Source organism: Fusarium solani, assembly GCF_023522795.1.
Source record: "Fusarium solani strain SB1 chromosome Unknown bctg00000000, whole genome shotgun sequence".
NCBI classification, from domain to species: domain Eukaryota; kingdom Fungi; phylum Ascomycota; class Sordariomycetes; order Hypocreales; family Nectriaceae; genus Fusarium; species Fusarium solani.
Genome location: NW_027072157.1, coordinates 2,776,347 through 2,803,862, shown reverse-complemented (window position 1 = coordinate 2,803,862; position 27,516 = coordinate 2,776,347). Strand labels below are relative to the sequence as shown.

Genomic DNA, 27,516 nt, shown 5'->3' with positions numbered 1-27,516 from the left:
AAAAAGAGTGGCTTTTTTTCTTCTTGTGTTCCTGGTCCCATCCAGGGTGACCCTCGCTGTATGGATCTGATGTTTGATAGCCCAACGACTGGCTGTTTCATGGTTTCGTCAGGGCAGCTGAACTGGAGTCGAGTGGGCTTGGGCGTGGACCAAACAGAACCCTTACACGCCTCGAGGTCCTCTCTGCTCTAATCTCTCCGGGTGGCAGTCCAGCTGGAGAGGTGCTGGGTTTTACCTGGAGTGGACTAGCCCATGTTTCTAGCGTAGATCTACAGATGACAGATGCAAAGGCCCGATCAGCTCGGCAGAGAAATTCAAGACATTGGATGGCATCTCATGTGGATGCCCAAGGCTTCGACGAGGGTTCCGGAAGATGCGCCGTTCATCATGACAGCGAGGGAGAGGAGAGGGGCCTGTGTCGCGTGTAAGCCGTGGCTCACGTGTGCTGCACGACGTGGTTGTGAGCTAACTTCGCAAAGTGATGAAACGCCTCATCACCACAGATCGGATCCATCCACGATTCCCCGACCTGGTTTCATGCATTTGCCGTGGGCTGTGTTAGTCCACTCAAGCTTCGACAGAGGAGCATGTCACGCCACCTGTACCACGCCTCTGATACCCATATTGAAGTGCCCTTGTATGTAGTCAGGCAGGCGCCTCCTGTATAGGCAGGTAGCCATATGCAGAGGTTATATTGTGTCTGGCTGCTTTCATCATATCATCCCCTTCTGACTCGAAATATGACTTCTCCTTCACGGCGTTCATATTCCCTCCTAGTGGCTTGGGGCTTCTGCGTATTATGTTGTGTATAACAAAAGTGCTCATCATACACCTAGTACCGAAACCAGCACAAAGAGCGACTCCCACACTATCCCCTCCGTTCATAAATATCTGATCCGTTTCCTTCCTCCGTAAAGTCTGTGAGGGTGTGACCGAGAACGGCGGAGGGACGCATTCATAAAACCCATGCCCTGTTCTTTCCCTCTAGTGCTTGCATCCTCGGCTAGACTAAGATGGGGGCAGTGTGACATTGGATCGAATCTTTCATATTCCCGGCACCGATGCGCGCCAAAAAGCAAAGGTTATTCCATCAAGAAACCAACACTCAGGTACCGGCGATCGGGATCATGAAATGCGCCGATTTGCTGGCAGTGCACCTCCGTAGCTAGCCTCTCGGCGGCACTATGAAGTTGAACTCTGCCATCGGGGAAAGCGAACCGGATTGCCCGATGAAGACGGATGAATATCCGACTCTCATGGTGGATATTTCGAATTGGAATTGCTAGTTGTTTGACTGCCTCTAGGCTTCCATGGACTTCTTCAGAGAATCTGCCAGGACTTGGTCAAAACGTGTAAGTTCCGCCTCCACCACGGGCTTATCTGTTGATGACTTGGGCAAGTCTTCACGATGAATACTTCCTCAGCCTTGTTGGGTCTGTCTCTCTTCACCTGTTGATGGAAGGCATATACGACTCACTCGCTTGCCTGCTCCACCAAATACCTATGTTAACAACCATGGATCTTGTTCCTAGGCTCGTATTCACAATGCTTGTCTCTCTATCACTGACATCCATTTCTATCTTCATCAACTACCTACTCAAATCCCGTCGGCGATATATCCGCGAGCCCCCCGCACCCCCACGTCCGTCCGCTACAGTTCTGTTGCCATTGCCGCCTTGGCTCTGGCTTACCAACGCTGCTGTGCAATCGCCTCCGCCATTGAAGACTGGTCTCTCCTCTCCCTTGGGCTCCATCCATTCCACTCTGGGTGCCCCACCTGACAACGACGGGACTGAACTGAGGTGAGTGCGTGCGACCGATGGATGAGACGACAGGCTGGGGTTCATCCTCTCGTGCCGCGTAGTCAAATCTCATGGGTTTTCATCCCCCCTCATCTCATGCTAACCTAGCTACCTAGGTAATTTCTACTGCATCCTTCCGATCCCCATCCCTCCTTCCAACAACGGCTCTGTTTTGCCTTAGCCGACATCCTTCGCCTCTGATCCGAGACCAGCATCAGAGTCCAGTCTGACATTAGTGCCATTCTCGACGCGCGCCGAGTCGCCGGCCTCATTCCATTGTTTCAATACTCATCCCGCAACCGTCGACTCGGGCCCTGCACGCCAACCAACGACGCCAGGCGAAGTGGGTTAAACTGCCCGCCCACGACCACCACCGCATTCTCTTCGTCTGTCTCCCACGCCCCTTTCGACTGTCCTCGACATCCTTATTGCCGACTTTCTGGTCAGTCACAGGGCGTGCGCGCGCTTCATCTAGAGACAAGCACAGGACAGAACCAACCGGCTGGTTCCGGTCCGTTTTTCTAGAAGCCAGCCTGGTCCTCGTGGCCTCAACTGTCCTGTCCCCCTCTGAAGTGGAGAAATTTGACGACATTCCAACCGTCACCACCAGGCTCTCATCATCGCCCGTTTCTCACTCCATCCACCTGGCCTGCCTACCCCAAACGACTTGGTTTTTGGTTACACCAGGGTATTTTCATTTCTCCAGGGTTTTATCCATCGATAGTGCCAAGGCAGCGAGCACCTGCTCTTCTGGTTCCTCGACAAGATGCCCCGCCCTAGCTTCTCTCACAATCCTCTTCTGAGGGTCTCACGACCTGTCTCGGCTTGCTCCCGATGTGAGTTGCGGCTTCTGTCTACCTTGTGATGAAATTACAAATACTAATTCAATGCACCGTCTAGGCCGCACTGCAAAAGTCAAGGTGAGATAGATACCTTGATGATTGAATCATTGCTAGTAGCCGAGGCTAATTCTGTTTAGTGTGATGGCAAGCTGCCTGCCTGCACAGCCTGTGAGAAGGCTGGCCGTGCGAGTGAATGTTCGGCAGCGAATGACCAATTTGCTAGGGGCAAGGAAAGAAGGTAAACGGCAGCCCATGATCATATCGTTTCGTATCAGACCACTGACTCCAGTTTAGCTATGTGGCAGCACTCGAGTTACGGATTGAGAAACTCGAAAGAAGGCTTCAATATGCCAAGTCACGTAAGGCATCGGTTGCCTTGCATGATCCTGACACGGCTCTTAATACCCAGCCAATGGATAGAAGAGATTCCCTGGCCGCCATCCGCGCTGCCGTATATCGCAAGGCGGCGCGGAAGAAGGAGAATTCTGATGTCAATTCGCTTGTATCAGACTTTGGTTTTCTGTGAGTGCTCTGCGTGTCGTCCTGCGTTGATATAGGTAATCTAATGCGTGCCGATAGTTCTGTTAATGCCACGACACGAGATTTTGAGCCTATATCGACAAATATGACATTTGCGAGACTGGTTTTGGCAGCCACCACGAATGATGCCCTTCCAGAGTCACCGGAATCTCGGTTGCCCCCTAGACATATCGCCCAGGGAATTGTTCAGCATTATATTGAAAACGTCCATTCGATGTATCCTTGCGTTGCCGAGATGTCCCTTCTGACGGCCATCGATGATCTCTACCGGCAAGACGATCGGGCGATTAGGGATTCCGACTGCTGGATGGTGTGGATGGTTCTTGCCATTGGTAGTGCTGTCCAAAGCCAACGAAATCAAGACGAGCACTACCGCAACGGCGTCGAATACGTCACTCGAGCCATGAGTTATGCTGACGGCGCCCTCGCCCCTGGTTATGTGACGCAGATCCAGTCTCTGCTTCTACTCACACAGTATGCGATGCTGGACCCTGCACATTTTGACAGCTGGCACCTGATAGGGTTCACAGCACGGGCAATCGTCGACCTCGGCTTCCACCAAGACCCTCCCCAGTCTGCCGTCTCTGATAAAACGGCTCTTGATATGCGGAGGAGGATATTCTACTGCGTATATGCCCTTGATCGGTACGTTGGTCCCAAGTATATAGAATTCTAGTCGATGGTGTTTCCTAACAGGTCTGTCTAGTTCCATTAGCATGGTTCATGCGCGGACATTCTCATTCACCGATGATACTATCAATGTCGCGTACCCTGCAGCAGCCCCACGAAGATCGTCAAATTCAGGAGGCATTTTAGGGCAACCGGCCGTTGATCCTGCAAAGCTGCTCTTCGAGCTTCGACGGGCTCAGTCCCATTGGTACCAAGTGTTGTACCAATCCGGATCGACGCCCCTCCCGGATCCAATTTCGTACATATGGAGGGTGTGCCTTGACATGCGAGAGTGGCAAGAGACTCTTCCAACTGATCTTCCCATCGACATCCGGCAGTTATTCGAGCAGGAGTTGAGATATAGCTATGTATACTGCATTGCTCCTTCGGCCAGGGCGCCACGTATCACGGATTATAATCGCATCCTCATATTTGAGCACTCGATGGCATATCTCGACAGCGTTCACCGAATTGCCCACCAGAGTGAGAATACCGGATTCTGCACATACCATGACGTGTTGAGGGTCTTTTTTATGGCCAATCAGTTCCTCGCAGTGCTGAGGGATGCAGAAGACATGCTCCTTTCAGGAGTGCCGGTACCGATACCGATACCACCGCCGGGCGCGGCACCGCCCCCACCCCTACCAAGACGACTGCAGCCGCAGGGGCTCAATGGAGAGGACAACTTGGACCGCAGCCTGCAATGTCTAGAAAAGGTTTCACAAACGTTGGACGCATACGCAGAGCGATGGGCGGATGCATCGACATGGCGGGAAAACTTTGCAAGGGCATCTAAGGAGCTGGTAGAGCGACTCAGGAGGCGAAGGGAGATGCGCGATGCGGCAAGGGAGCAACGTCAGATGCAGTACCAGAGCGGAGGGACGCCACCGCAACACCAAGGCGGTTTACAGATGCAAAATCCACAGCAACCTAAGGAAATGCGGTGGGTGGGGGTTGACGTTGGGCACATGATGCGAGGAGGTCTTCCTCCACAATGAGATTTGGGATGGAGTGGCTGAAGGGTTTATGGATGGATGGATGAAAGGAAGGGAGGTGGTCGCCCTCGTCGTCTTGTGTTGAACCGGTCGTGTATGAGAAGATTCTGGACACTTGATCTCCAATGTCGCTATTGTGACTTGAGAAGGGGCGAGAAGGCTAAGGGGTTCGGGGATGGTTTGGAGGAGGAAGTGCACATGAGATGTAGGCTACCACGATTAGTACGGACCTATGCTAAGCATCAAATTTTGCAGTCTAAAGGCAGAGAGAAGGAAGGCAAGGAGCAATCAGGTAGGTGATGGACAAGGTTTACTGATGGGCGCATGGGGTGAGATTGGTGGTGATATCTTTGTTGGCGGGACATGTGTGGGCGCTGGGGTTGAAAGTGTTTTGTTTTGCTGATAGGGGTAGGAAATAGCTGAAATCGAACCGGCAATTTCCAATGTTTGCTCTTGTCGCGAAGACGGTAGGCAGAAAGAACTGATGAAACCCGTGTACAAGGTAGCAGTAGATTCTTAGGGTGACCGAGGTTAAGGCAGTGTGGATAGAAAAGGAGGCTGAAAGGCTTGGGGAGGAAGTGGACATGGATGGGCTCGAGACGAGTTTTGTTTTCCGGGTAAAAGGCCGAGTCCAAGAGATGGGAGGTTCCATGGCATGAGCCCCCTCATCATTTGGATACTTAGGCTAAATGGAAATGGAATGGATGTCTCGCTCTCAAGAAGTTGTGTGTGTGTGTGTGTTGAGTCGGAGGATAGACTCGATCGATCAAGTGGAAGCTGGCTGTGCTGTAGGTGGAGAAAATGCGGCTTGATGGTGGTCAGGCGACATTTTTTGTGTCATTTCGATGTTGATATTGATTTGAACGAGTCCAATCAGAAGGGATAGCAGGCATTGATTGATGCGTATATAGGGCGTATGGCGACCGACCCCTGGCTGGTTCATGCTCTGCTCTGGCCGATAATGTCCGAGGGCGTTCTGACTTCGGTGCGGAACCGAAGCAGAGAGGAAAAAAGAAGCGGTCCTGTAAGCATCGAGTCGACTTGAGGGGACGGGAACGGTCTGGCACTGCCAGGGGCAAGCAGATAAATGCCCTGCAGCTAATGTGAGAGTCGGGTGAGGTGATGGGCGGCGGTTCTTGGCGGTGGACGGCGGCGGCTCGTGGCCGAGAAGGATCGACCTTGGCTGGCCGGGATTGTCTCGGTGAGTGGTGTGTTCTCACCTTGCAGATTGCACGGGCGAGAAGGGACATCAGTTGACGGAAGGAGGTGTAGGCATTTGGTTAGTCATTCTAGGGATTGAAGCTCGTGGTTGAACAGGACATCATGATGAGCGATGGCATGGTCAGAGTGGGTTTCTTTGGTACAGCATCAACACAACACAGCACAGTATGAGCATTATCTTTATCTTAGATAACCTTCTCTTGTAAATAGAATCCTCCGTCCAAACAAGTTAGGCCTCGCTTCTTTCTCCACGATATCATCTTGGTTGGTGATGGAGATGCGGGGAAGATAGGCCCAAGACCAGCTACTCCGCACGGCACCAGAGGGCGGAAATGGAAATCGTGGAGGGAAAGAGCGATGCGGGTCTCGACGTCCTTGGTCTGAGCCTTGACCACACGGAGAAATTCGCCCCGGATAATTTTCCCACCAATCAGGCCCCCGATCTAGCGACGCGACGCAACCATCCCATCTGCCCACGAGCCCTTCCCCCATTCCCCACACCCACTTCTAAACGTCCCAAACCTCCAAAGCCAAAGCAAATCAACCCCCAGCGTCTGTGGAGGTGAGAGGCTAGCCACAGGAATCGGGGGGCGAGAGAGGCAATGGACGCACCCAAAACCGACATAGCTCCCGAGCTGGTGGAGGAAAACGACAAGGGGGGTTGGCAGGGCTCACGGAACTCGGCACGGCACAGCAGATGAAGGGGACGTATCATGTTGAGTGCTCATCACGATGGAAACACCAAGAGATTCGCCTTGGCCGTTTACAGCGCCCGTGGGGGAAGAGACGCAGAGTCAAAAAAGTATACGGCTCCGCGTTGGGGGTTAGAGTCCGGCTTTGGTTCGCGGGGGTCCGTCCCAAACTGAGGCTTGAGCTCTGGAACTAATGGAGAAACCGAACCACAACTTCAGTCGAAGCAAACGTCACGGGCCGACCAACTAAGCGACTACCACTACAGTGCTACGTGCCGGGTTCAAACTTTCAGGGAAGCTACTGCAGCTAACATGGGCTTTGGTCTCTCATACGTGATCTTCCTACTCTGTCTTTCCCTAGTCATGAGTCTCCTGTTCCTTTTTGCCTGGTGGAGCAGGCTAGCAGTCTCGACCTGGGGTCTGGGGTCCGGGGAGGACTATCTCGAAAGATAAAAAGATGACGGGAGAAGCCTTTTCTTCTTCTTCTTTTCTTCTGATCTCTGTGCTCAACCATCATCTCTCCCTTCCCTCCCCCTTCCTTTCCTATACCAAGGGGTCTCTCTCTCTCTGCCTTGCTCGACAACCAAGGGGTTCCTGTTCCCATCTTTTGCAACACACAAGATCCCATATACGAGTACATCACAAGCCGTCAAGATGGTCAGCAAGACAAGAACCTACAACTGGTTCATTGCCATGGTGGCAGCGTCCTGCATGACGCTCTACGGCTTTGACTCCAGTGTCTTCAACGTACGCAAAGCAAAACCCTTTCCCAAACATGACTCGCCTCCCGCCCCCAAGAATATCCATGGCTGACTCGTATCAAACATGCAGGCTCTCCAAGCCTCTCAGCATTGGCTCGACTGGTTCAACCTCGACCTTGTAAGTCGGCTCCCCTTGCCGCGTCTCGTTCTTGGCATCTCGTGGCTAATCATGGATCTCCCACTCTCTAGAAGCGGGACAGCTACACTGTCGGCTTGATTAACACGTGCTACACCATCGGTGCCATCGTCAGCGGCTTCTTCATTGGTGGTCCCCTGGTATGTTCAACATCCTACAGACCCCTGTCTGCCTCCAACTCTTCCCCAAATGCAGCCAAGGGAGCCAAGAGTGTGTGCTGATACCCCCCATCATAGGCCGATCTCTGCGGTCGAAGGGTTGGCATGGCTGTCGGATGTTTCGTCACCATCATTGCCGCCTTCATCCAGGCCTTTTCACCCAAGGGAAAGCTTGGCGTCTTCATTCTCGGCCGAGTCCTCATCGGCATGGGCCAGGGCACAGCTCTGAGTACGTAACCCCCCCCCCCCCCCGCTTCTCGACCTGAAGTTATACCCGTGCTAACCCCCCACTCAGCTGCCGGCCCCGTCTACATCGGCGAAGTGTCCCCCGCCAGCATCCGAGGCCAGGTCATGACCTTCTGGCAGCTCTTCTACTCTGTCGGTGCCTTCATCGCCTACTGGATCAACTACGCTTGCGGCCTCCACCGCGAGGAGCTCGGCGAGTGGGACTGGCGCATGGTGGTCATCTTCCAGATCATGGTTCCCATCATCGTCATCGTCCTGCTGCCCTTCCAGCCCGAGTCCCCTCGATGGCTCATCAAGAAGGGCAAGATCGACGACGCCCGCGCCGCCCTGCGACGGATCCGTGATACCGAGGAGGAGGTTGAGGAGGAGGTGCTGGCCATCCTGGCTGCCATCGAGTACGAGAAGGAGGCCATCAGCCCTGGCTACGGTGCTCTGTTCAAGGATCCTTCCATCAGGAAGCGTCTCTACCTCGCCTTTGTCCTCAACGTCGGCCAGCAGCTCACCGGCCAGGGCACGCTCAACACCTACTCGACTTCCATCTACAAGCAGGTCTGGACCTCTGCCGAGAAGATGTGAGTTTCCCTCTTGTGCTTCTCAAGTATAGTGCTGACTCTTGGACTGTAGCAACCTCATCAACGCTCTCTGGGCTACTATGGGCATTCTATTCACCCTCAACGCCGTCTGGACTGCTGATCGCTTCGGTCGTCGCTGGCTCTTCATGGTCGGAGCTGCCGGTATGGCCGTCTGCATGCTCATCGTCCCTGTCATCGGTCTTGCCACTCCTACCCCCAAGTCGGAGCCAACGGCCATTGGTATCGTCGTGATGCTGTACCTCTTCATGTAAGCTTATACACCCCCATCTAAACCAACACACCTAACACAACATCTACAGCTTCTTCTATAAGCCATCTTGGGGTGCCGGTGTCTGGATGTGGACCAGCGAAGTCTTCTCGGCCAACGTCCGCTCCCAGGCCGTCGGAATGGCCTCGCAGTGCCAAAACGTCGCCAACACCATCTTCCAGCAGTTCTTCCCCACCTTCCTCGCCAAGACGGGCCTCAAGTGCCTCTTCTTCTTCTTCGGCGTCAACATCCTCCTCGGCATCTTTGTCTTCTTCTTCATCCCCGAGACAAAGGGCATCGCCCTCGAGAACATGGACGCCATCTTTGGCGGAGCCGACCACACCGAGAAGGGAGCCCAGATGATCGGCGCCGAGGTGACTCCTGCCGTGGAGCTCAAGGACGGGGCTGAGATTCAGCAGGCTGAGAGGAAGCGCGAGGATGTTTGAGGAAGGGGATTTGAGAAGAGGTCTCTCTGGTAGACTTTGTTTATGGGTCATTATGAGACAGGCGGTTGTTTAATACACTGTTTTGATGTAGATACCAAGATGGAGTCAATACATGGGCATACCCCTGAACTGTTTGCGCGTGTTGGTAAAGGTCCCTAGTGATTGACAAGATTTCGAGGACCGCTCGATGAGTTGAATTGGAAGTAATTAATTCTTTTTCTCACATAGAATTCTAGTCAGCGAATGCATCAAATTGATCATATGATGGAAGAACCTATCTTGGCGATCAACGCGGCGCTGTAGGTAGATTACTCTAGCAATAGCGTTCCCTTAGCCCCTGGGATCCTGCAATATGGATGCTTCGATGCCTTAACCATATCAAACTTCATGAGAAACCCGAGGCTTTCATACTTTCAACCTATTGCATAGCATCTCTAATCTTGAGGCTGTTGCAAAAGTCGGATTCAGGGGTACAAGTCACTTGGCAAACAAGGCAGGCAGATGGAGTAGATAACGACAGATTGTATTTGCAAAAGAAAAAAGTATAATACTGGGAAAAGCAAAAAAGGAGGTAAAGCTATGTGCAGGAAGAAGAAAAACAGTCAACAAATCATCTCTCTTTCAGCATCGTTTGTTCACGACCACCCCTTTTCTCCCTCTTTCAACCCCACTCATCCACCTCTTTGTCGCAACCTCTTTTCAGAGACAAGAACCCTCTTTGTTAATCTAGTAGCACTGGGAGTAGTAGTCGTTGATCTTGTTGCACTTGTAGGGAGACACGCAGGCGGTGGGGCCGCTGTAGTTGATGCCGCCGCACTGGCCGTACTGGGGAACGGTGCCGACGGGCTCCTCAGGCTCCTCGGGGTCGGGGTTGTTGCCGCCGGTGCCGGAGTAGGTGCTGCCGATGGGACCGAACTTGATGTTGGAGAAGCTGACGCTGGAGTTGGGAACCTCCTTCTCGAGGGTGGCGGGGACACCAGAGTCCTCAGGGCAAGAGCCGCGAGCAGAGCCGGGAGTCTTGGAGCCCTTGGGGTAGGTGGAGTCGAGCCAGAGCATGTTGGCGTAGTGCTAGAATGCCATGTCAGTGTCTTGTTCGAGACTCAGGGGTTAGATACTCACGTCGTGCCACAGGCTCATGACGAGAACCATGGGCTTGGCGAGGGCGTCGTTCATGCCGCTCCAGCCACCCTTCTTGTTGAAGTCATCGGGGTCGTTGAAGGCAGCCTTCTGGGCCTTGCAGAAGCTGTCGGTGACGGAGCTGCCGGGGTTGTTGGCAATCTCGGACTGGGGGTTGCCAATGAGCTTGCCGTTCTGAACATAGAGACGCTTGATCTCAGAAAGCTTGCCGTCGCTGCCCTTGATGAACTGGGTCACGACAGTCACCTTCTTGGTGGTATCAACGTTGAAGCCGGAGCCGGGGCCGTAGAAGGTGAGGTTGCCCTGGCGGTAAGGGTTGAAATCGCAACCATCGGGATCGCAAGTTCCAGCATAGCGGGTAGAAGAGTAGGTGCCACCGCAGGCATCGCCCTCGCAGGACTGCTGGTTGAGGTTCTTGCAGGGATGGGGAGTGTAGGCCGTGGAGATCTTGTTGGCCTCCCAGATATCCATCTCAGGGCAGCAGGTGCCGTACTTGCCGACGCCGGCGTTCTTGTCGCTGGCAGAGGGCTTCCAGTCGTCGGAGTTGGCCTTTGATGTTTATCAGTAACGACCCCTGAAGACTGGTAACTCGAGATACTTACAACTCCGTTGATGAACTTGACATCGCGAGGGCACTGGGCATCGCAGTAGCCAGTTCCGTACTTGGCACCAGCCTTGTTGGTGCTGAAGCGGCTCTTGCCACCATCCTTGTCCATGGAGACGAAGTAGAGGGCGCCGTTCAGGCCGCATCCGATGTTGTTGACATCGACATCAAAGGTGAATTCGTTGCCCAGGAGGTCGAACATCTGGTAGTTGTTCTCATCCTCCATGAGATAGAGACGGCTGCCGACATTGGTGCTGTACGGCCCAACAGTCACGAACTTGAGGTTGAGCTGGCTGCCGCTCGAGGTGACTCCGTAGGTGCCAGAGTAGTCGGCACCATCAAGACAGCACTTGTCAGCGCAGGTCTTTCCATCGGGGCAGAGAGTCTTGTCCCAGGTGTTGCCGCTGTAGCAGTTGGTGCTGCTGGAGGTGCTATGGGTCCATCGCCAGTTGGCGTCAACCACGACAGATCCGCGGACGTTGCTGCAGCCGCTGGATGTGCACTTGGACCAGGTCAAGGCAGGCTTGCTTTCGGCGTTGAGGGTGCAGGCTTGCTGGGCGCGGGCGGTTGCCAGCAGAGCCGAGGCGGTGGCGAGAATGCGGTACATTGTGAATTGAGGTTGTATCCTTTGTTTGAGTGAGTGATGAGGTTGTTGAGATGAGGCTGATGAGGAGTATCTGAGATGGGAGGTCCAACACCTTATATAGTCGTCTACTCGTCCATGGAGTGGTGGCAATACACAGTTGGCAAGGCCATAGTCGTTAGTCCCTAGCTCATCGTGAGCATGTTGAGTATGGAATCGTGGCTATGGAAGCCGTGATGCCGATAGAGAGCTCCAGCTTCACTCCCCAGACCAAGACCGGGTTTCGGGCCGCCTCTTCCCTCCAAGGCACTGCCTTGCCGCCATCGCCACTAGCCCATCCGAGCTCCTCAGTTGATGAGCTGAGAGAATAGGCGCACCAAGACCAGAGAGCCATCACCTACAGACATCGTGACATCCAAGTGGTGTAGGTGGATACGCTCTAGAGCCTCTGGTCTCCTAGCTCATCTCCGCTTACCGTCCAGAATGGTAAAGATGAGATGATTTCCCACAAGAGACCATGAACAACCACCGCATCGGTCCGCCTTTCCAGGACGAGGTCGACCTGTAGCCTCCGAAGAGGCTGCACTCGCTTTGCCTCCTCATTGGAGGAGCTCCCCAGGTTGCGCCCAGGACAGCCATGTGTGAGTGGCTAGGGATGCCTCGAGGGAGGCGTCCTTCTCCGGAGGCTCGAAAGCGGCTGTCATCGTTTCCCCATTCTCGGGCCGTCGCTTCCATCGAGCGTCTACCGTGAGCTAACGGAGCGTGGACCTGAGGCCAAGGACGGATCATCCGGTGATCGGATACCCCCCCGGAAAGGTAACTGAGCGGGAGAGCTTCACCCCGCAATCTTATTCAGACATTCGCCTCCTAGTCAAGCAAGCCATTTAGCCGTGTGTGTCGACAAGGGAAGCCATCCCATGACTGGTCGAAGGATTCTTGAGCGTCAAGGCTGAGGTGTTGTAGGCTGGAAAGGCGCTTGCCACGGATGAAAGGCCTTCGTACGGGTCGGTTTTGCCCGAGTTTCCGACCAAAGCCGTGAGTGAACTCGAATAAACTGCAATTTTAGCCCAAGAGCGAGCAGTCAAGTCCGAGGAGTCTCGTGGTATAGGCGAGATGACGGAGAAGATTGCCCCTTGCACACATGGAGGATTCGTGAACAGAAAATTGGGCATCCCAGAAAGCAGTGAGCCCACTCGATATTCTTTTAAGTACGTACTTGTTCGTACGAGTTGTCCTATGTTAGCATCAATAGTTGCCTCAACGTGTCTCTCATCAGAGCCTTGTTGGAGAGGCAGTGTCACTCGGCGCTTAAGCCCTCCTGTGTTTCGTTCTCCATAACCGCAGATTCAATATTGGCGCTTCAACTGCATAGAGTTGAAATCCCGTATTGCCCTTTCTCGACAATAGGGCTCGAGACGAACACACGTGAAGTCGTCGAGTGAGACGGGTCGACGGCACTTTCGGGAATGTAGCCGTCGGTTTCCACTCGCCTTCCAGCTAGTTTGACGCTCACGATGAGGAGGATGTGCGACCATCGTCACATTGAGGCTATCGTACGTTGCTCATGTGCCATCTTGTCTATCCCAGACCGACACTCGAGTCATGTGGCAGAACTTGCGGAGCCGTGGACCCCCTGACGGACAAGGTAATAAGGTTGGAGAGCTTCCCGATCCAGATCCAGCATTTTGCGGGTTTTCCATGAGAGGTCGTGCATACATGTGTCTGGAATCACCACGTTGCCTTGTGAGGAGGGGGGGCCTTGGGTAGGGGTCTCGGCGAATCTATGTCCGGCAGACACCTTGGCGATAGGAGGTCGCATGTGATGGCCAGGTCGCAGTAACTAATTAGCACCAAATGAATGGCGTTTATGCTTCAAGCGTTGAATGGCTGGTCGGTCCGGGGAACTTATGAATTAGCTTTGGTAGGATCTGCGGTAACTGTCGAGCGAGGTCTTGATGTTTCATGGTTCGAGACAAAGTCAAACCCTGATCCTTCGCCATCGAGAAGGCTCATCGAAGCAGAGAGGGCCCTTCAGCCTTGTCCTGCCGAGGCAAAGACAAGACAGTTGCGATCCCTCAGCCACTCGGCCACCGCAGGCCGAAAGGTGGCCCTGAACCCTGGACGCTGGCTCGGGTCGAACCGCCCTATGGCAGTCGCCAAGCCGGCCGGTACTCCAGACCGGAGGTAATGACCGCACGTGGAGGAGGTGGCCGAGATGCAACAGTGATGTGACTTCCCAAAGGAGCATGCGGGGTGCTCGAGTGGCCGTGGTGAGTGGTGGACGGATTCGATCGTGGAAGGGGCTCCTCCGGATTGTCCCAATACGGACAGCTTCTTGGTGTGATGGGATGGATGGTTCGACAGGCGAGGCAGCGAGGGATAAGCGGCTAGGGTAGCATGCAGCAATACCCATTCTCGGGCTCCGGAAGGCCGTTCAATGCCGGTGTTTCAGGGCCATGATGGAGGTTGATGGTGTCGTGATTGGGTAGAGCTTGGTCTGGAGGTCAAAGTCAGGTGGCACACGTGACGACCAAATGTCGTGGCCATCACCTGCATCTTCCAGGCATGGATGCTTCAACCGCCCCCTTAATCAAGCATCATGCATATCATGTCACCTCTTTTTGGATGGAAACCACTTTATTGCTCCTTCGAGGATCAACCTTGGCAAGGCAACCTCCCTCCGAGGGCACAACCGTAACGTAACCATGCTAGGTATGCTGCCACAGCGTCCATCCATCAGGCCTCGGCTCAAAACACCCCTTTTGCACTAATATATTCTACAAAGGTGATACTGGTACTGCACAATACTCTACACCTCGCCTCCGTCCATCCATCCTGGCTGGCTGGCTGGCTGGCTGGCACATCCCCGTTTCCACAATTACCAACGTCAAAAACCGTCCACTGAGGAATCCGTATCCTCCCGAGACGCCGTAAAACATCCCTGAGTCCCAAAGCCACCGCCCCAAAGCTTTTGCTCGCAAAAACAAGACTCCCGAAATGTGACTGATAGGATAGATATATGCAATGCCCTTGTGTCTTGGAACGAACTCGCTCACTGAACACGCACGGGTTGCCAGCGTAGGTGAGTAATAGACGGCGTTCGGCTAAGCTGTCTGTTACTCTTGCTTGGCGACCGTGAACTTTCACTCGCCCGAGCTTCAGGGGCTGCTCTTCTTTCTTGCTGCTTTCCATCTGTAGGTTCCTAAACAATATGAGGGTCTTGGAAATGAAGATTCTTGCACTGGCGAGGAAGCTTTTGATCTCGCTCATAGAGATATCCACAGTTGGCACACAGGGTCTAGGAACTGTCAGTAACAAGTCAACGAATCCTTGAGGAGCTGCACCTACCCTTGGGCCTGCAGGGCCGTCTCGCACTGCCCAGACGCTGGTGCCCCATATCTGGCAATGCCAGCATCTCCACTGGAGTCTCTCTTGGTCCGTCAGAGCTCCGCCGCCTCCATATCCGCCCACGTCTGGAGTTCCTCGCCCTCCGGGCGTCCCTCCTCGGCCCAGCGGACTCAGGCTTCGGAATCTCCGCTTCTTCTTGGACCGCTCGCCTCGTCCCATCCGCTCCTCCTCGACCTCCATCGGAGCGCCAAACGGTGTGCCGCCCAGCATGCCTGTCGTGGAGCTGAACCGTGCCGTCTCCCGACGTAACCGACGGACTTGACGCTCTCGGTCGCCCTCTCGCTTCTCAATTTCTTCATTGCTCAGGAACTCTACCTTGGGTTCCCAGTCGTCTCCTAGGTGGTCGGGATCATATCTCCAACCAGCCTCCACACCGTGGGCGGCATCGTTTGGCAGTTCTTGCTGTAGTCCACCCCATCCGGCCACAAGTCCACCCGCCTCGCAGGCCTCCTTCTTTAGTCGCAGGACAGCCTCATAGATAGCATGTGTCATGGCTGGAATCCACTCTCCGGTAAGTCCTAGGTCAGCGCACGTCACCTTGGCAAACGCCTCAGCAGTGCCTGGTGGGTGCAGCAGAGACCATTCAAACTTGTCTGTGTACAACATTGAAGCCAGATTAAGGTTCAAGTTGATGATGCATCGATATGTATCGTCAGGGTTGTAGTCATCAGAATCGGGGAGAATGGGAGTCGCCTCAGCTGTCACATCTGGTGCCTGTGTCTGAGATGGAGTGGGTGCGCCTCCTGTCTGCGCAGGTGTGTCTGGTCGAGAGGTGCCTCGGATCGCAGAAGCGGGAGACTCGTCCCGAGACTTGAGAGCGAAGCTTGGTCTTGGGGTCAATCCGCTGGCCGTCGGTTGCGGGAGAGAAGGAGCCGGCTGCTCCGCGTGGAACAGCGGGTGGAGGGCAACGCCCGCATACTCCTCGAGCTGTGTCCGAATCTGTTTGCTGATCTCGGCGATGGCGTTTTGCCTGTGAGGAAGGTCGAGATCCTGCACCAGAGTCTGAGCAAACTGGTCGGTCGAGATCAGCGTCTCGTGGAGATTCCAGCAGAAAATATCTCGCAGCTTGTATGGCACCGTCATCTCCTGCTGTCTATACTGAGGGAGGGAGATATCGACGGTGTTGGGGTTCGGTGTTGGAAATGGAGGCGGGGGGACGAAGGCCGGAACATCCAAGTCGATCCGGATCGGAATCAGTGTGAGCGGCAATGTAGCCTGCACCGCATTCTGCTGATCGCTCCGAGCCAGACGATGCTTGGCCATCCAATCGCGCCAGATGCCCTGGACCTCAACGGGCTCCTTGGTGTCCTTGCCTGCCTTCTCGGCGATGTCTTGCCTGCTGACCGAGTCCTCCTTGCGCAAGCTTCTCAAGCCGGTGGGTCGTCTTCGGGTGTCGTCGCTATCCTCATCCAGGTCGTCGTACCCATCTTCGGCGTAGTTGATGATGGTGGTGCCTCGCTTGGTCGTTCTCGAGACGGGGCCAGAGGGCGCGCTCGGCAGTACGGGGGTGAGGAGGGAGTTGTTGTAGCCGCGCAATCGCGGCGCGTAGCTCGACAAGAACGCCTGGGGCTTTGATCGTTCCATTGTGTGCGTTAGGGGACCTCGAGGGTCATCCTATGCTGAACCAGTAAAGGGAGCTATGCCGACGCGCGAGGGCTCGTTTCTCGCTTTTGCTCCAGTGCGCCGGGACGCGAAAAAGACCACCAAGGTGCCGGGGCCTGTGCGAAAGTGATGGAAAGTGCACAGTCGTGGAATGGGAGGGGACGTGGTGACTTTGGCGTGTCTGTTGTGATGGCTTCAACGCTCGATGCTTGATGGAGTCGCGAACTGGGGGCCTTTTTCTCAATCGCGTCGCTCACTGTCTGCCACAAATTCGGCGTTTCCCTTAGAGAGCACTGACCACCTATGGGTTGTATTATGTAAGCGTGCGTGATCGCCTACCCTGGACCTTCACGTCAGAAAGCCTGATTTTCTCTCAGCAGCTGCGAAGTTGGGATGACTCGTTGATACCAGCTTGATCTGTAATATTATTCCATCTTAATTTCCATGCGTAATTACTTCCTGGTCTTAGTAGATTACTGGTAACCATGTGCATGCTTGATGATAATCCAACCAACAGTGACGAAGTATGTACATGAATGAACACTTCCCCGAAAACCGTTACAGCGATCCATATAATGAAATTCAACCGTTGCGCAACACATTCGTGTATTACATCTCGACCCAATCAGTATTTCCGGGGGCACACGGCTAATCGATAGTCGTCACTCAGAACGGCGTCTGCCCAATTCTGGCAGTCGTTAGTGGTGACCACCTCGTCGACAGGGTAGACTTACATGTTTCCTTCTGGGTAGAAACGGCAAACGTCGAATACTCTGCATGGTTCAGACACGCTATATGCTCTCGCACAAGCGATGTGGGTTGTTTGTGACCACATGCACTGGGCTGTGGTTGTCAGCTTCAAGCTCGCATTGCGAGAGCTAGTGGCCACTTACACCAGTGAAGCCAAGGCTCCTTTCCATCGCTGATGGGCTGCCCCGTGTAAAGCCTCTCTTGCGAAAGCCAAGCATTCACAGCATTCTGAAGAGGCGTGTCGTGGACAGCATCGCACTGGGTAGCTGTCTGCTGAAAGATGTTTTCACCCTGCAAGGGGCGGAGCTCGGGAGGTGCGTGGCTGAAGGGTTGCGCTCCGGCTCCCATCTGGTTTGCCCAATACTGTGCATAGGCTGCGAGATCTGGGCTCCAGCCTAGAGGGTTGATGCCCTTGGCCTGACGGGCTTGGTTGATCGTGTTGATGGCAAGGACGAGGTCGTCATTTGCGGAGACAAGGGCGGCGAATAGGAAGAGGGTTAAGGAGGCAAGAGTAGGAATGAGCTTCATAATGAGAATTCTCGGAGTTTTCTATAGAGGAACGAAGGAGTGATAATCAGATGCTGGTCAATAGGGAGATGTGATAGTAGGATTTCTGCAAAGGTTGGGAGTTGTTGAAGAAGAGGGATCATGAATTCTCGGACACTTCGAAAATGATTATTTTAAGAAAGGCATCAGGGGGAAAGAACGACCTTCCTCCCATTACCTGCAATTGCTTAACTTGGTAGCAATGGCAATGGTAGCAACCGTTTATTCAAGGCAAGTCCACACATAGGCTGAGTCCTGCCATGTGGGCTCGCTAATATCCACGGCAGGCACATGATTCTAAGAGCGTGGCATTGGCATCAACACTTCCAATCTTAGGTATTTCATGATCGTTTCAAACATTTATAGGCCTCCCCCGTCAACATGGGACTCGAGTGTAGTCAAAAAGTACAAGTTGACCGTGTAAGTGCGTCAACTGCCGTGATTCGTCAATATTCCATGATGGACCTTACTAAGTACCCGGACCCACGAATGACGTCTCGCGGCAAAGCAACCCCGGATGTTAAAACATTTCTCGATTTCTCAACTCCGACTTGGCCATCACCACTTACATCCACCAAGAAAAACCCTACCTTTCACCCTCACCCTCACCCCGCAAAAATGGCCTCTCGCTCAACACCAATCGTTTCCTCGATCCTGCGCCAGCTCCGCTCGCAACCCCAGCGCATCATCCGCGCTCGCCCCGCCGCAGTTTTCCAACCCTTGATCGCCTCCCGCGCGGCGCATTCGATCCCCCGCCCGCCGACGCAAAAGTACGCGCGGCCCAACCGCGAGCAGGCACAGCCCGGAGAGGAGCCTAAGAGCGAGGGCGAGCGGCCAGAGATCAAGCCGTCGTACTATCAGCTGTCCTTCACCTGCGTGCCCTGCGGCCATCGCTCCCACCACAACGTCTCCAAGCAGGGCTACCACTACGGCTCTACGCTTATTACCTGCCCTGAATGCCGAAACCGTCACGTCATCAGCGATCATTTGAATATCTTTGGCGATCGCAAGATCACCGTCGAGGATCTCATGCGGGAAAAGGGACAGCTCGTCAAGCGAGGAAGCCTGGGCGAGGACGGCGATATTGAGTTCTGGCCAGAGGAGTCACTTGCTCAATCTGAAGAGGGAACTGGAAAGACCAAGACTTCATAAGTCGCCATATGGGTTTTAAGATGTACGAATAAAGATAAAAGAGCACCATGTTGTATGATAGAGTAGAGGGCATTGGGTGGCGTTGGTAGGATACCCTTCTCATAGACAAAATATATTGATAAAGATTCGCCTTGATGGCGCTGTGTATTTTCCCAATCTCATCTACAGTGAACTTTTATATATCCACAAGCTAACGCCCTGAAATAGGTGCTGTCTAATGCTGAAAACTCCCAAACGCCACTTGATGCTCGACCACAGCTTCTTTACCACCGCTTGTACGACTGCCTCATCACCTTCTGCTCCTTGGACCGCGTCTTCTTCCGCTCCTTGTTCTTCTCAAACTTCTTCCGCTTGTCCCGTCCATACTTCTCAGGGTGCGCGAGCGCCTCGATCTTTCTCTTGCTCGACCGTTGCTCTCTCTTGGCCCTCACTTCCTCCCTGATCGCCAGCAGCTGCTTCGTGTACTCGGCCGTTCCAAACTTCTTCTGCAGGGCATCCATGAGGATCTGCGCTCTGGTCTTGAGGCCCTCGTGCTTTGTCTTGAAGAGCTCGTCGTTTGAGAATGGCGGCGCAATCGAGGGGTCGGTGAGGTTGTGCAGCGGCACTAGGATGGTCTTGAGAGATGGCTGCAGGCGATCCAAAGGAGACCTGCGGCAAACAGTCTCAAGAACCTCCATAGCAGCAATCTTGGGCGTGATGGCCACCGCTCTGGGAGGGATCTCCCTTCGGATGATGTGAGACAGCTTCCAGAACAGATGCTGGAGATCCGTCTTTCGCTGCTTCTCCTCAACCTCATCAGCGTCCTCCTGTTCCTCTGCCTGCTCCTCGCTTTCACTCTCTTCCTCTTCTTCAACTGGAGGTCGCACGGGCAGGCGAGGTGCCAGGAAAACGAGAACCTGGACAGCCTCTGCTCCCAGTTTCTCATCCACATCACGAGTCGCCACAACACCAAGCGCCTGTCTGACAAGGTCCTTTACCTTTGCCAGATCTAGTGCAAGTCCATAGCTGCCCTCCACCGACTCGCCAATAGGGGTGCTACCAGCCTTCTGTGCGAAATCAGCCAAGAAGGAGCTGATCAGCCCGATGGATGCCACCTTGACAGGTGTATCAGGATGAGAGAGACACTTGGCGATATTTGCCCACATGTCCTCACTATTGCTTGCCAGAATCTTGTCGGGGAACACGGTCATAGAGGCTCGGACAACTCCCAGCGCAGCCTCCAGGAGCTCTCCATCGACCTCCCGAATATCCTCAGCTTCGATGACGCCGTTGACCTTGGAAATAACAAGCTTGAAGTCCTTCTTGTTCTTCGAGGCGTTTTCATGGGCTTCGAGGTAGTAGCCAAATACTTGAAGGGCAAGCTTGATAACTGCCTCGTTCCCATCCTTGTCGAGCCACGAACGCAGCAGACCCAAGAAGGTCTGTGTCCTCTCCTTGTCAGCCTTGCGGAAGATCTCCTTTAGCAGCTCACCCGCTGCAAGTCGACACCTCTCACTGTCATCGTTGGCCAGGACAAAGAAGAGCGGGAGGAAACAAGTGGCGGCAACCTCCTGGACGAAGTCATCGGAAGACTTCATGAGCAACAGGTGGACAATCTCCATGACAGACAGACGACCACCTTCTCGGTCGTACTTGAGATTGGCGACGATAAAGTTGAGCTGTTTGGCCCAACGGGCCTTCTTCTGGGGGTACTCTCGAATGAACTGGAAGAAGGCGCCTCGTGCCAGATCACGAGTATCCTTGTCGTCGTTGGTGATCATGACTGTTCCGACATAGTCCATCGTGTCGTAGATGGCTGCGGTTTCAATATGCCGATCCAGAACCGATCGCAAAAAGTTGAATGTGACGTGTCGATACAGGGGCTCAGTTAGATCATCCTTTAGCTTGGCAAGCAACATGTCGATTGCCGCGTCCTTGACCGGTACATCTCGGCGGTCTCGAAGGACAACAGCCAACATCTTGAGCGCTGCTTGAGACAGGTCAGTCGTGGTAGAAACCGCCGTCGAGATGCCCTTTGTTGCTTCCTTGACAGCAACCTTGTAGAGCTTATCGGCCTGGTCATCAGGGAATGGCACCTTGACGATGACAGCCAGTAGTCTAAAGGCTGAGATCTTCACCTCATCCTCCCCGCCCACAAAGGCATCACCCAGAATAGGGACAAAGCCAGAGATGTTGGCAGCATTCCTCAGGCTGTCGTGCTTCTTCAAGATGGCCCGAAGAATGTCGACGGCGAAGCGAATGAGCTTGTAGGTGTTCTTGGTTGTCCTACCTCGCTCGCCGCTCTTCTTGGCACCCTTCTGGACCAAGTACTTCTTGACCCTCGGATCGATCTTCTCTTCAACTTCGGGCTTCTGTGAATTGTAGACATCCTGAATAACCTCGTAGCAGAAGATCAGAGTGTCGCGGCTTTCGGCAGCTGGGTTTTGAAGGAGACCAGCAGTAATGCGCGTCATGAGGGCATCAATCTTGCGAATCATCTTGAGGTCAACCTTTTGCATCAGGAGGGCCCGCAGAGGCCTGACAAGCTCAATGAGCTGGCTGATGGACGCATTCTTGGCAACCAGCTCCATCGAGTCCTGACTCTTGCTGCTCTTGATCTCCTTTGTCTGGCTGGTGTATCCCTCAGCATCCTTCTCCTGTCCGATCACGCCGAAGATGTCGTCCATAATAACCGTCACGATGGTTGGAAGGCAGTAGTCCAAATCACCAGGAGAGTAGCCAGGGATAACTGCAACCAAGATCGAGTGCATCGTGTACGAGAGCACATGAAGCTGGTATCCTCTGGTGAGAGCTCCTCGAAGTTCCCTGAGAATGAAGCCAAAGAATGAGGGGCCAAGGTTGACAGCAATCTTGACCAGGGTATCTCGAGCCATGTCTCGAGCCTCCACAGATTTACTTCGAAGAATGTGGCTGATATCCGTCAAGACACCTGCCAACTTCTGATCCATTTGCTCCGAAGGTAGGAGTTTCAGGAGCCTGATGATGACCACACCAACAGGGACACGGTAACTAACCTCCGACTCATCCTTCAGATGAAGATGCTTGATGAGCGTGGGCAGGAACGAATTTTCTACCTCAGCATGCAGCTTCTCTGCCTTTGGAATCGTGAGAAGAAGCCTTGTGCTGGTGGATGACGAGGCATCGACTTGGTCCACTTCCATGCGTTCCTCTGGAACCTCCTCAGATGCAGCAATGAGGGCATCAGAAAACTTGCCTAGGAGACGGATTGTCTGCTTCTGAAGATCGGGCTTTGACTCGACGTAGCCGATGTACCTCTGGAAGGTAGTACGGTAGTGTTTCCAGTGCAGAGACTTTGCCAGGTTACCAATAGTATTGGTCGCCTGCGCACCGAGTCCATGGTCATCGCTTCCATCAGTGCGACCGAAAATGAAATGCTCCAGAAGTGGGATAAAGAACTGAGCAAGATTCTGGCTACCCATCTCCTTCTGGCTGTTGGCAGCCTCGAGAATCTGAAGAGCCTCCAATTGCCTCGAGGTCGCAGGACTCAGAATGTTGAAGAAGAAGGTTGGCTCTGCGGTCTCCTCTGTCCTGTCATTTAACAAGGCGCTGAGGTCGGCAATGGGCTCCCACTCGGGCATTGTCATGATGAGGTGTCCCATGACCCGGAGATACTCTCGTCGAGCGGTGTCGGAGGATTCGCGGGCTCCGACATAGAGAGCAGGGAGGATGACGTCTCGCAGATAAGTGTCGAACTTTTCCTTTGAAGCATCAACTGTGCAAGCAGCCACATCTCGAATGAATCGTCGAATGCCATCGGCCGAGTTTGATGAGAGAATTGCAAACTCTTCGTCGTCTCGAATATGGAAAATCAGGTTGTGAAGCAGAGGAAGCCACTGCTTTGGAGTGAGAGGGACCTCCCGGTCACCTGAAATGGCACTAAAGGCGGCGAGACGTTTGTCATAATCTGGCTCCTCGATCCGACCCTCTTTGAACGAATTGAGGGCTTGGCAGAGGCCAGCAACTTCCACCAGATCATTGTCTTTCCCAGCGAGAGCCAGCAACGCCCTTGACAGGGACTGTCGGTTCTCTTGATCCTTGAAATAGCTGTAGAGGGAGGACACAGTGTCGTACACGTTGTCAAGGAGTGATCGGTCCTCAACGGCATTGGAACGTGTGACGTATTGTTCGACAATGAGAAGAATTCTGCCCTTGAGCTTGGGGCTGACTCGTCGTGGGGGTTGGTTCAGGAGGAAGATGGAAATCTTGATCACAGACTGAATGTCCCGGGGATCCTGAACGATCGGCGCCAAAGACAAGATGGTCTCCACACAAGCCTCCAACAGGTCATTGCTGAGGCCGGACATATTTAGGACAGTTGTAATCTGGGCTAGGATCGCTGCGGCATTCGTGTCAAGGAGCTCCGCTTTGATAACCTCGTTGTACTCAGACTCTTGAGCTGGCGCGGTGGCAAGCTTCACCAGGTTGCGAATGATGGCCAGCACGTGAATCTTGACCTCGTCCTTGCCTTTGGTTGAGAGGGTTTCAATAACCTTGGGAAGAACTCCATCCGGAAGAACCTTGTCGTGTGGCGCGAGGAAGAGAGCGACACGAGGAAGAACTGACCAGGTCGAGAAGAGCTGTAGCATGCCCGACACTCCCTGGGTCGTCTCAACAGGTAGATTGTCGAGTCTTGGAACAACAACCTCTTCAATGATGATGTCCTGGTATGGCGCCCACTGGAAAGACTGAGCGTTTTGGAAAAGCGCATTCAGACATTTCAGACCAGTCGAACGGATTACTCTGAGAAGAGAATGTGTGCTGGCCTTCTCCTCCTCCTCCTCCTCCTCGTCAGGGGGGTTTTCAGGATCAGCACCATGCCCGCTCAGTTGTCGACAGGCGAAAACAAGGCAGTAAAGAACCGCGTTGAGGAGGGTTTCGACATAAAGCGTTGCATTGTTTCCAAGCTCGGAGATGACAGAGGAAATCATGTTGAGGAAACCCATCTGCTTTCGAACGGGGAGCAGGGGCTCGTCAAATATCTTCTTGGATGCGCCGACGACCTTGACATCCTTCAGCTTTCCGGTGGCGATGTCCAAAAAGCTGCCCATATCCTCAACGCTGAGATTTCGCAGGACAGCAAGCCTGGTTGCGTGCAGTCCGTGGCGACCGCTAGCCGCGCCCTTCTTGGAGATGGTTCGACCATAGAGCAATCGAAGGAGGACAGGCATCAACTCGAATCGGTGCTCCGCCTTGATGGCACTGTCGTCCTGAAGGAAGACAGTAAGCTCGTTCTTGAACCGAGCTTCATCAAGGAGAAACTCGAGGTTTTCTTGATAGGTCTTGATGGCTTCTTGCTTCCACGCAAGGATGGCCTTGAGAGTGACCTTTTGAACTTCAACATCACCATTCTCCATCAGCTGAAGAAGTGCAGCATAGACTTCTTCGTGTTGGTACAGTACTCGAGGATTGATGAACTGGGAAAAGACACCAACCATGGCTTTGCGATCCGCGAGAGACCAGGTCGCGCCCTCAGAGGTGTCTTGCTCATCAGCCGAGTCAGGGGTTCGGTCATCGTCACCCGCCCAGGCGAGGAAGTGTGGAACAAGGTGACGAGATCTTCTCTCTGCAATAGCAGGGATCGCGTTGAACACTTTGAGCGCGCGAGATCTAGAGTTACCAGCCGCGACCTCTGCTGTCCGTTGTTTCTCATCGAAACTCTGCAGCATCAAGTCATCTGGACGGTCAATGGCCTCTTCCACCTCATCTGCAACTTCTCCAAGCCGGCGAACTGCGGTGCATTCAAAGTCGGAAACAAATGTCGGACCCGAAGAGTGGGTTTCCGATTGTGAAGGGCCCCAGCGAGCCGAAGGAACCTTGAGCCAGCGGAAAGCAACCTCGCAGACTGCTTCCTCTCCAGCCTTGGTCTGGGCGATTTGCTTCATTGTTTCCACGGAATCATCCCAGACGGGCGAGAGCTTGACTGTCAGCATACCGTAAAGGAAAGACGGAACTGCCTGCTGCAGCCACGACTTGTCCTCAAATGAAGCGTAATTCTGACCCAGCTTGCGAAGGTGCATAGCAATTGTTCTTGTGTGTGCGAGGCCCAGGGGAGTCTGCTCAACTTCGATCATAGTGTCAACGCTGTTGAGGGCATCTGCGATCGGGTTGAGTGTCTTGAGCAGTTCCAAAGATGCCAGGCGAATTTCGTGAGACGGAGAGCTCAGGTTCTCAATCAATGACTTGATGACTGGATCTTCTTCGCTTGTCGAACTCTCACTGCTTGTGCTGCTTTGTCTCTCAGTCGTCTCTTTGCTTCGAAGAATTTCCTCGTAGGCAAGATAGGCGTGAAGGAAGCCAATAGACTGTGCGAAGCGTGGTACAGCAGCTCGCAGCAAAGGGCTCAAGGCAATGTCGACAGACCCGGCAGCCTTGCTCATACGAAGGTATGCATGGAATCCTTGACCAACAATAAAGTGAACCTCATCAGATGCAAGAGATGAGGAAGGTCGCAGAGCTAACTTGAGTTTCCGGAGCAGGAGTTCCGCGATGCGAGCGTTTGTAGATGGATGAACCGTGGTCAACTCCAGAATTCGGAGCAGAGCAGAGTACTTTGGCAGACACCTATCCCTCCAGACCTGAGGATCTTTGTTGTAAGGTCCCCTCTCAGGGAAAGGCGAGATTTCCAAGCGCTCAAACTTGGAAACGATCTGATCCTGCCAGGCCTGCGGCATCCGGCAGCTGTCCTTTTCGCCCGCGGGCGGAAAAGCGCGGTTCTCGATCATCTTGGGCAACAAGACACATAACATGTCCTCATTAGGGCCTTCAGACCAGTGGTTGGCAATAAACCTGACACAGTTAGTCCTGAGATTCAACATAAAAACAAGGGAGCTTACTTCTGGAAATCATTCCGGAACAAACTTCCGAAACGTTGAGCATCCAGCTCGCAAAAGTATGAGCAGAAAGGGATGAACCATTTCATGAACGGCTCCCGGCTCAGGGATTGAGTAAGAGAAACAATATGGGGTATTAATGCGTCGATCGGCGCGTGATGCCATACAATGGCGATGTTGACAATAACGGACTTCCACACAACACTCTCAGCATCCTTTGGCACTTCCAGCGCCGCTTTGGTGACATTCGACAGCATTTCGACAAAGTTGCGGATAAGAGGAGCCCAGTCGCTCAGTCGATATCCCTTTCGAACTCCAGCCAGGGTGCCGTAGATCCTGAGTAGAGGAATTGCTTGCCACTGACGATCAGTCGCGGAAACGCGCTCCATGTTGGCTTGAATCGACTGATGAACTCCCTCGGCGAACTCTCCAAAAGTGTCGACAGTCGCATGGTGAATCACGCTGGTCAGAACACCACAGACGACATCGGTCCAAATAGTCTCCTCTGCAAGGCTGCGCTCCTCCTCAGGGATAGCATCGACCAAAGCGGCAAAAATTGTTGGACCAGTCGAGTGGATGATGTTGTCTGTACCCTTGATGGCCTCGGCGAACATGGTCATCAATCCGTCCTTGTAGAGGGTGAACTGGCGGTCAGACTTGATGCTGATGAGATCGTCCCGCGCACATTCAACCAGACGCTTGAGAGCCGTTTCACGGTGCGACGGCGCGGCGGCCTTCTTTACCAGGAAGCTCAAGGCTTCAGCGGCGAATCGGGCGATATGAGGAGGATGCCGCGACTTTCCGAGTAGAGGTGCCATGACCTTGAATGTCGGTCGCAGGTCCGGGACGAGCAACTTGGAGAGGTATTTGAATAAAAAGGCGAGGGAGCCAAATGTCCACTCAATGACCTCGACAGGCTGAGGTTTGGCGGCGATTGCCACCATCAAATCCAAACTCCTCCCATAATGTTTCTCGAATCGGACTCCCAGGTCGTGTGAAAATGCTGTAAGGAGATCTAGAAGAGGCTCCAGAGCTTCCTTGTCTTGGCCTGCAATGAAATCGGCCAAAAGGTCCATTATCCGCTGCTCGAAGTGCAGGAGCTGAGGAAGGCTCTCGCACAGCGGATACACCTTTGTCTTGAAGGCGGAGAAGGGCTTCGAGACATTGAGCTCTCCCCATTTCTGCAGCCCGGTCTGGAAGTACGACGTCGATGTCGAAAGGTCTTCGGTCTCGAGGTCATGGCGTCGAACTTTTCGCAACGGCTGCAGGGAACTGAACTTGGAGATCTTGGTGCTGAAAGACTCCCATCGATGATTCTTCTGATGCGGTGTCAGATTCTTGTTCTTTCGCACCTTGGCGATGCGCCCGGATGATTTGGACGGCATCTTGGCGGTGTTGCACGCCGAAAAAAGAGATTTGTAGAGTGCGATCCAAGGTCCAGGTTTCACTGCGAGAAGAGCTTCACCGCGAAGCGGCTCCCCGCCAAAATTTCCTAACTTTTTTCAACGGTAGATACGCGGCAAAACCGATAAGGC

General features: G+C 53.7%; 8 protein-coding genes across 8 annotated transcripts; 4 read left to right on the top strand and 4 right to left on the bottom strand.

Moving 5' to 3' along the window:
* Positions 1 to 1,545: 1,545 nt before the first annotated feature.
* Positions 1,546 to 2,032, top strand: MRS44_000888 (uncharacterized protein; the record flags this gene model as incomplete). Its single annotated transcript, XM_065624228.1, has 2 exons — positions 1,546 to 1,802; positions 1,984 to 2,032. The coding sequence occupies 2 exons, from the start codon at positions 1,546 to 1,548 to the stop codon at positions 2,030 to 2,032; spliced, it is 306 nt and encodes a 101-aa protein (XP_065479931.1).
* A 536-nt stretch (positions 2,033 to 2,568) lies between these two features.
* MRS44_000887 (uncharacterized protein) lies at positions 2,569 to 4,851 on the top strand (the record flags this gene model as incomplete). Its single annotated transcript, XM_046267543.2, has 6 exons — positions 2,569 to 2,638; positions 2,703 to 2,722; positions 2,782 to 2,882; positions 2,939 to 3,166; positions 3,224 to 3,829; positions 3,891 to 4,851. 6 exons carry the CDS (start codon positions 2,569 to 2,571, stop codon positions 4,849 to 4,851), a joined length of 1,986 nt encoding a protein of 661 aa, XP_046138785.1.
* Positions 4,852 to 7,415: 2,564 nt separating this feature from the next.
* MRS44_000886 (uncharacterized protein) lies at positions 7,416 to 9,348 on the top strand (the record flags this gene model as incomplete). The annotated part of the gene is made up of 7 exons (XM_046278215.2): positions 7,416 to 7,508; positions 7,593 to 7,640; positions 7,712 to 7,798; positions 7,895 to 8,045; positions 8,112 to 8,634; positions 8,687 to 8,902; positions 8,955 to 9,348. The coding sequence occupies 7 exons, from the start codon at positions 7,416 to 7,418 to the stop codon at positions 9,346 to 9,348; spliced, it is 1,512 nt and encodes a 503-aa protein (XP_046138784.1).
* A 726-nt stretch (positions 9,349 to 10,074) lies between these two features.
* On the bottom strand, positions 10,075 to 11,696 carry MRS44_000885 (uncharacterized protein; the record flags this gene model as incomplete). The annotated part of the gene is made up of 3 exons (XM_046267542.2): positions 10,075 to 10,416; positions 10,468 to 11,034; positions 11,088 to 11,696. The coding sequence occupies 3 exons, from the start codon at positions 11,694 to 11,696 to the stop codon at positions 10,075 to 10,077; spliced, it is 1,518 nt and encodes a 505-aa protein (XP_046138783.1).
* Positions 11,697 to 14,874: 3,178 nt separating this feature from the next.
* Positions 14,875 to 16,664, bottom strand: MRS44_000884 (uncharacterized protein; the record flags this gene model as incomplete). Its single annotated transcript, XM_046270533.2, has 2 exons — positions 14,875 to 14,970; positions 15,021 to 16,664. 2 exons carry the CDS (start codon positions 16,662 to 16,664, stop codon positions 14,875 to 14,877), a joined length of 1,740 nt encoding a protein of 579 aa, XP_046138782.2.
* Positions 16,665 to 16,717: 53 nt separating this feature from the next.
* MRS44_000883 (uncharacterized protein) lies at positions 16,718 to 17,960 on the bottom strand (the record flags this gene model as incomplete). The annotated part of the gene is made up of 2 exons (XM_065624227.1): positions 16,718 to 16,983; positions 17,576 to 17,960. 2 exons carry the CDS (start codon positions 17,958 to 17,960, stop codon positions 16,718 to 16,720), a joined length of 651 nt encoding a protein of 216 aa, XP_065479930.1.
* Positions 17,961 to 18,596: 636 nt separating this feature from the next.
* Positions 18,597 to 19,130, top strand: MRS44_000882 (uncharacterized protein; the record flags this gene model as incomplete). Its single annotated transcript, XM_046275011.2, has 1 exon — positions 18,597 to 19,130. One exon carries the CDS (start codon positions 18,597 to 18,599, stop codon positions 19,128 to 19,130), a length of 534 nt encoding a protein of 177 aa, XP_046138780.2.
* Positions 19,131 to 19,393: 263 nt separating this feature from the next.
* Positions 19,394 to 27,366, bottom strand: MRS44_000881 (uncharacterized protein; the record flags this gene model as incomplete). The annotated part of the gene is made up of 2 exons (XM_046283840.2): positions 19,394 to 25,937; positions 25,985 to 27,366. 2 exons carry the CDS (start codon positions 27,364 to 27,366, stop codon positions 19,394 to 19,396), a joined length of 7,926 nt encoding a protein of 2,641 aa, XP_046138779.2.
* Positions 27,367 to 27,516: the final 150 nt, after the last annotated feature.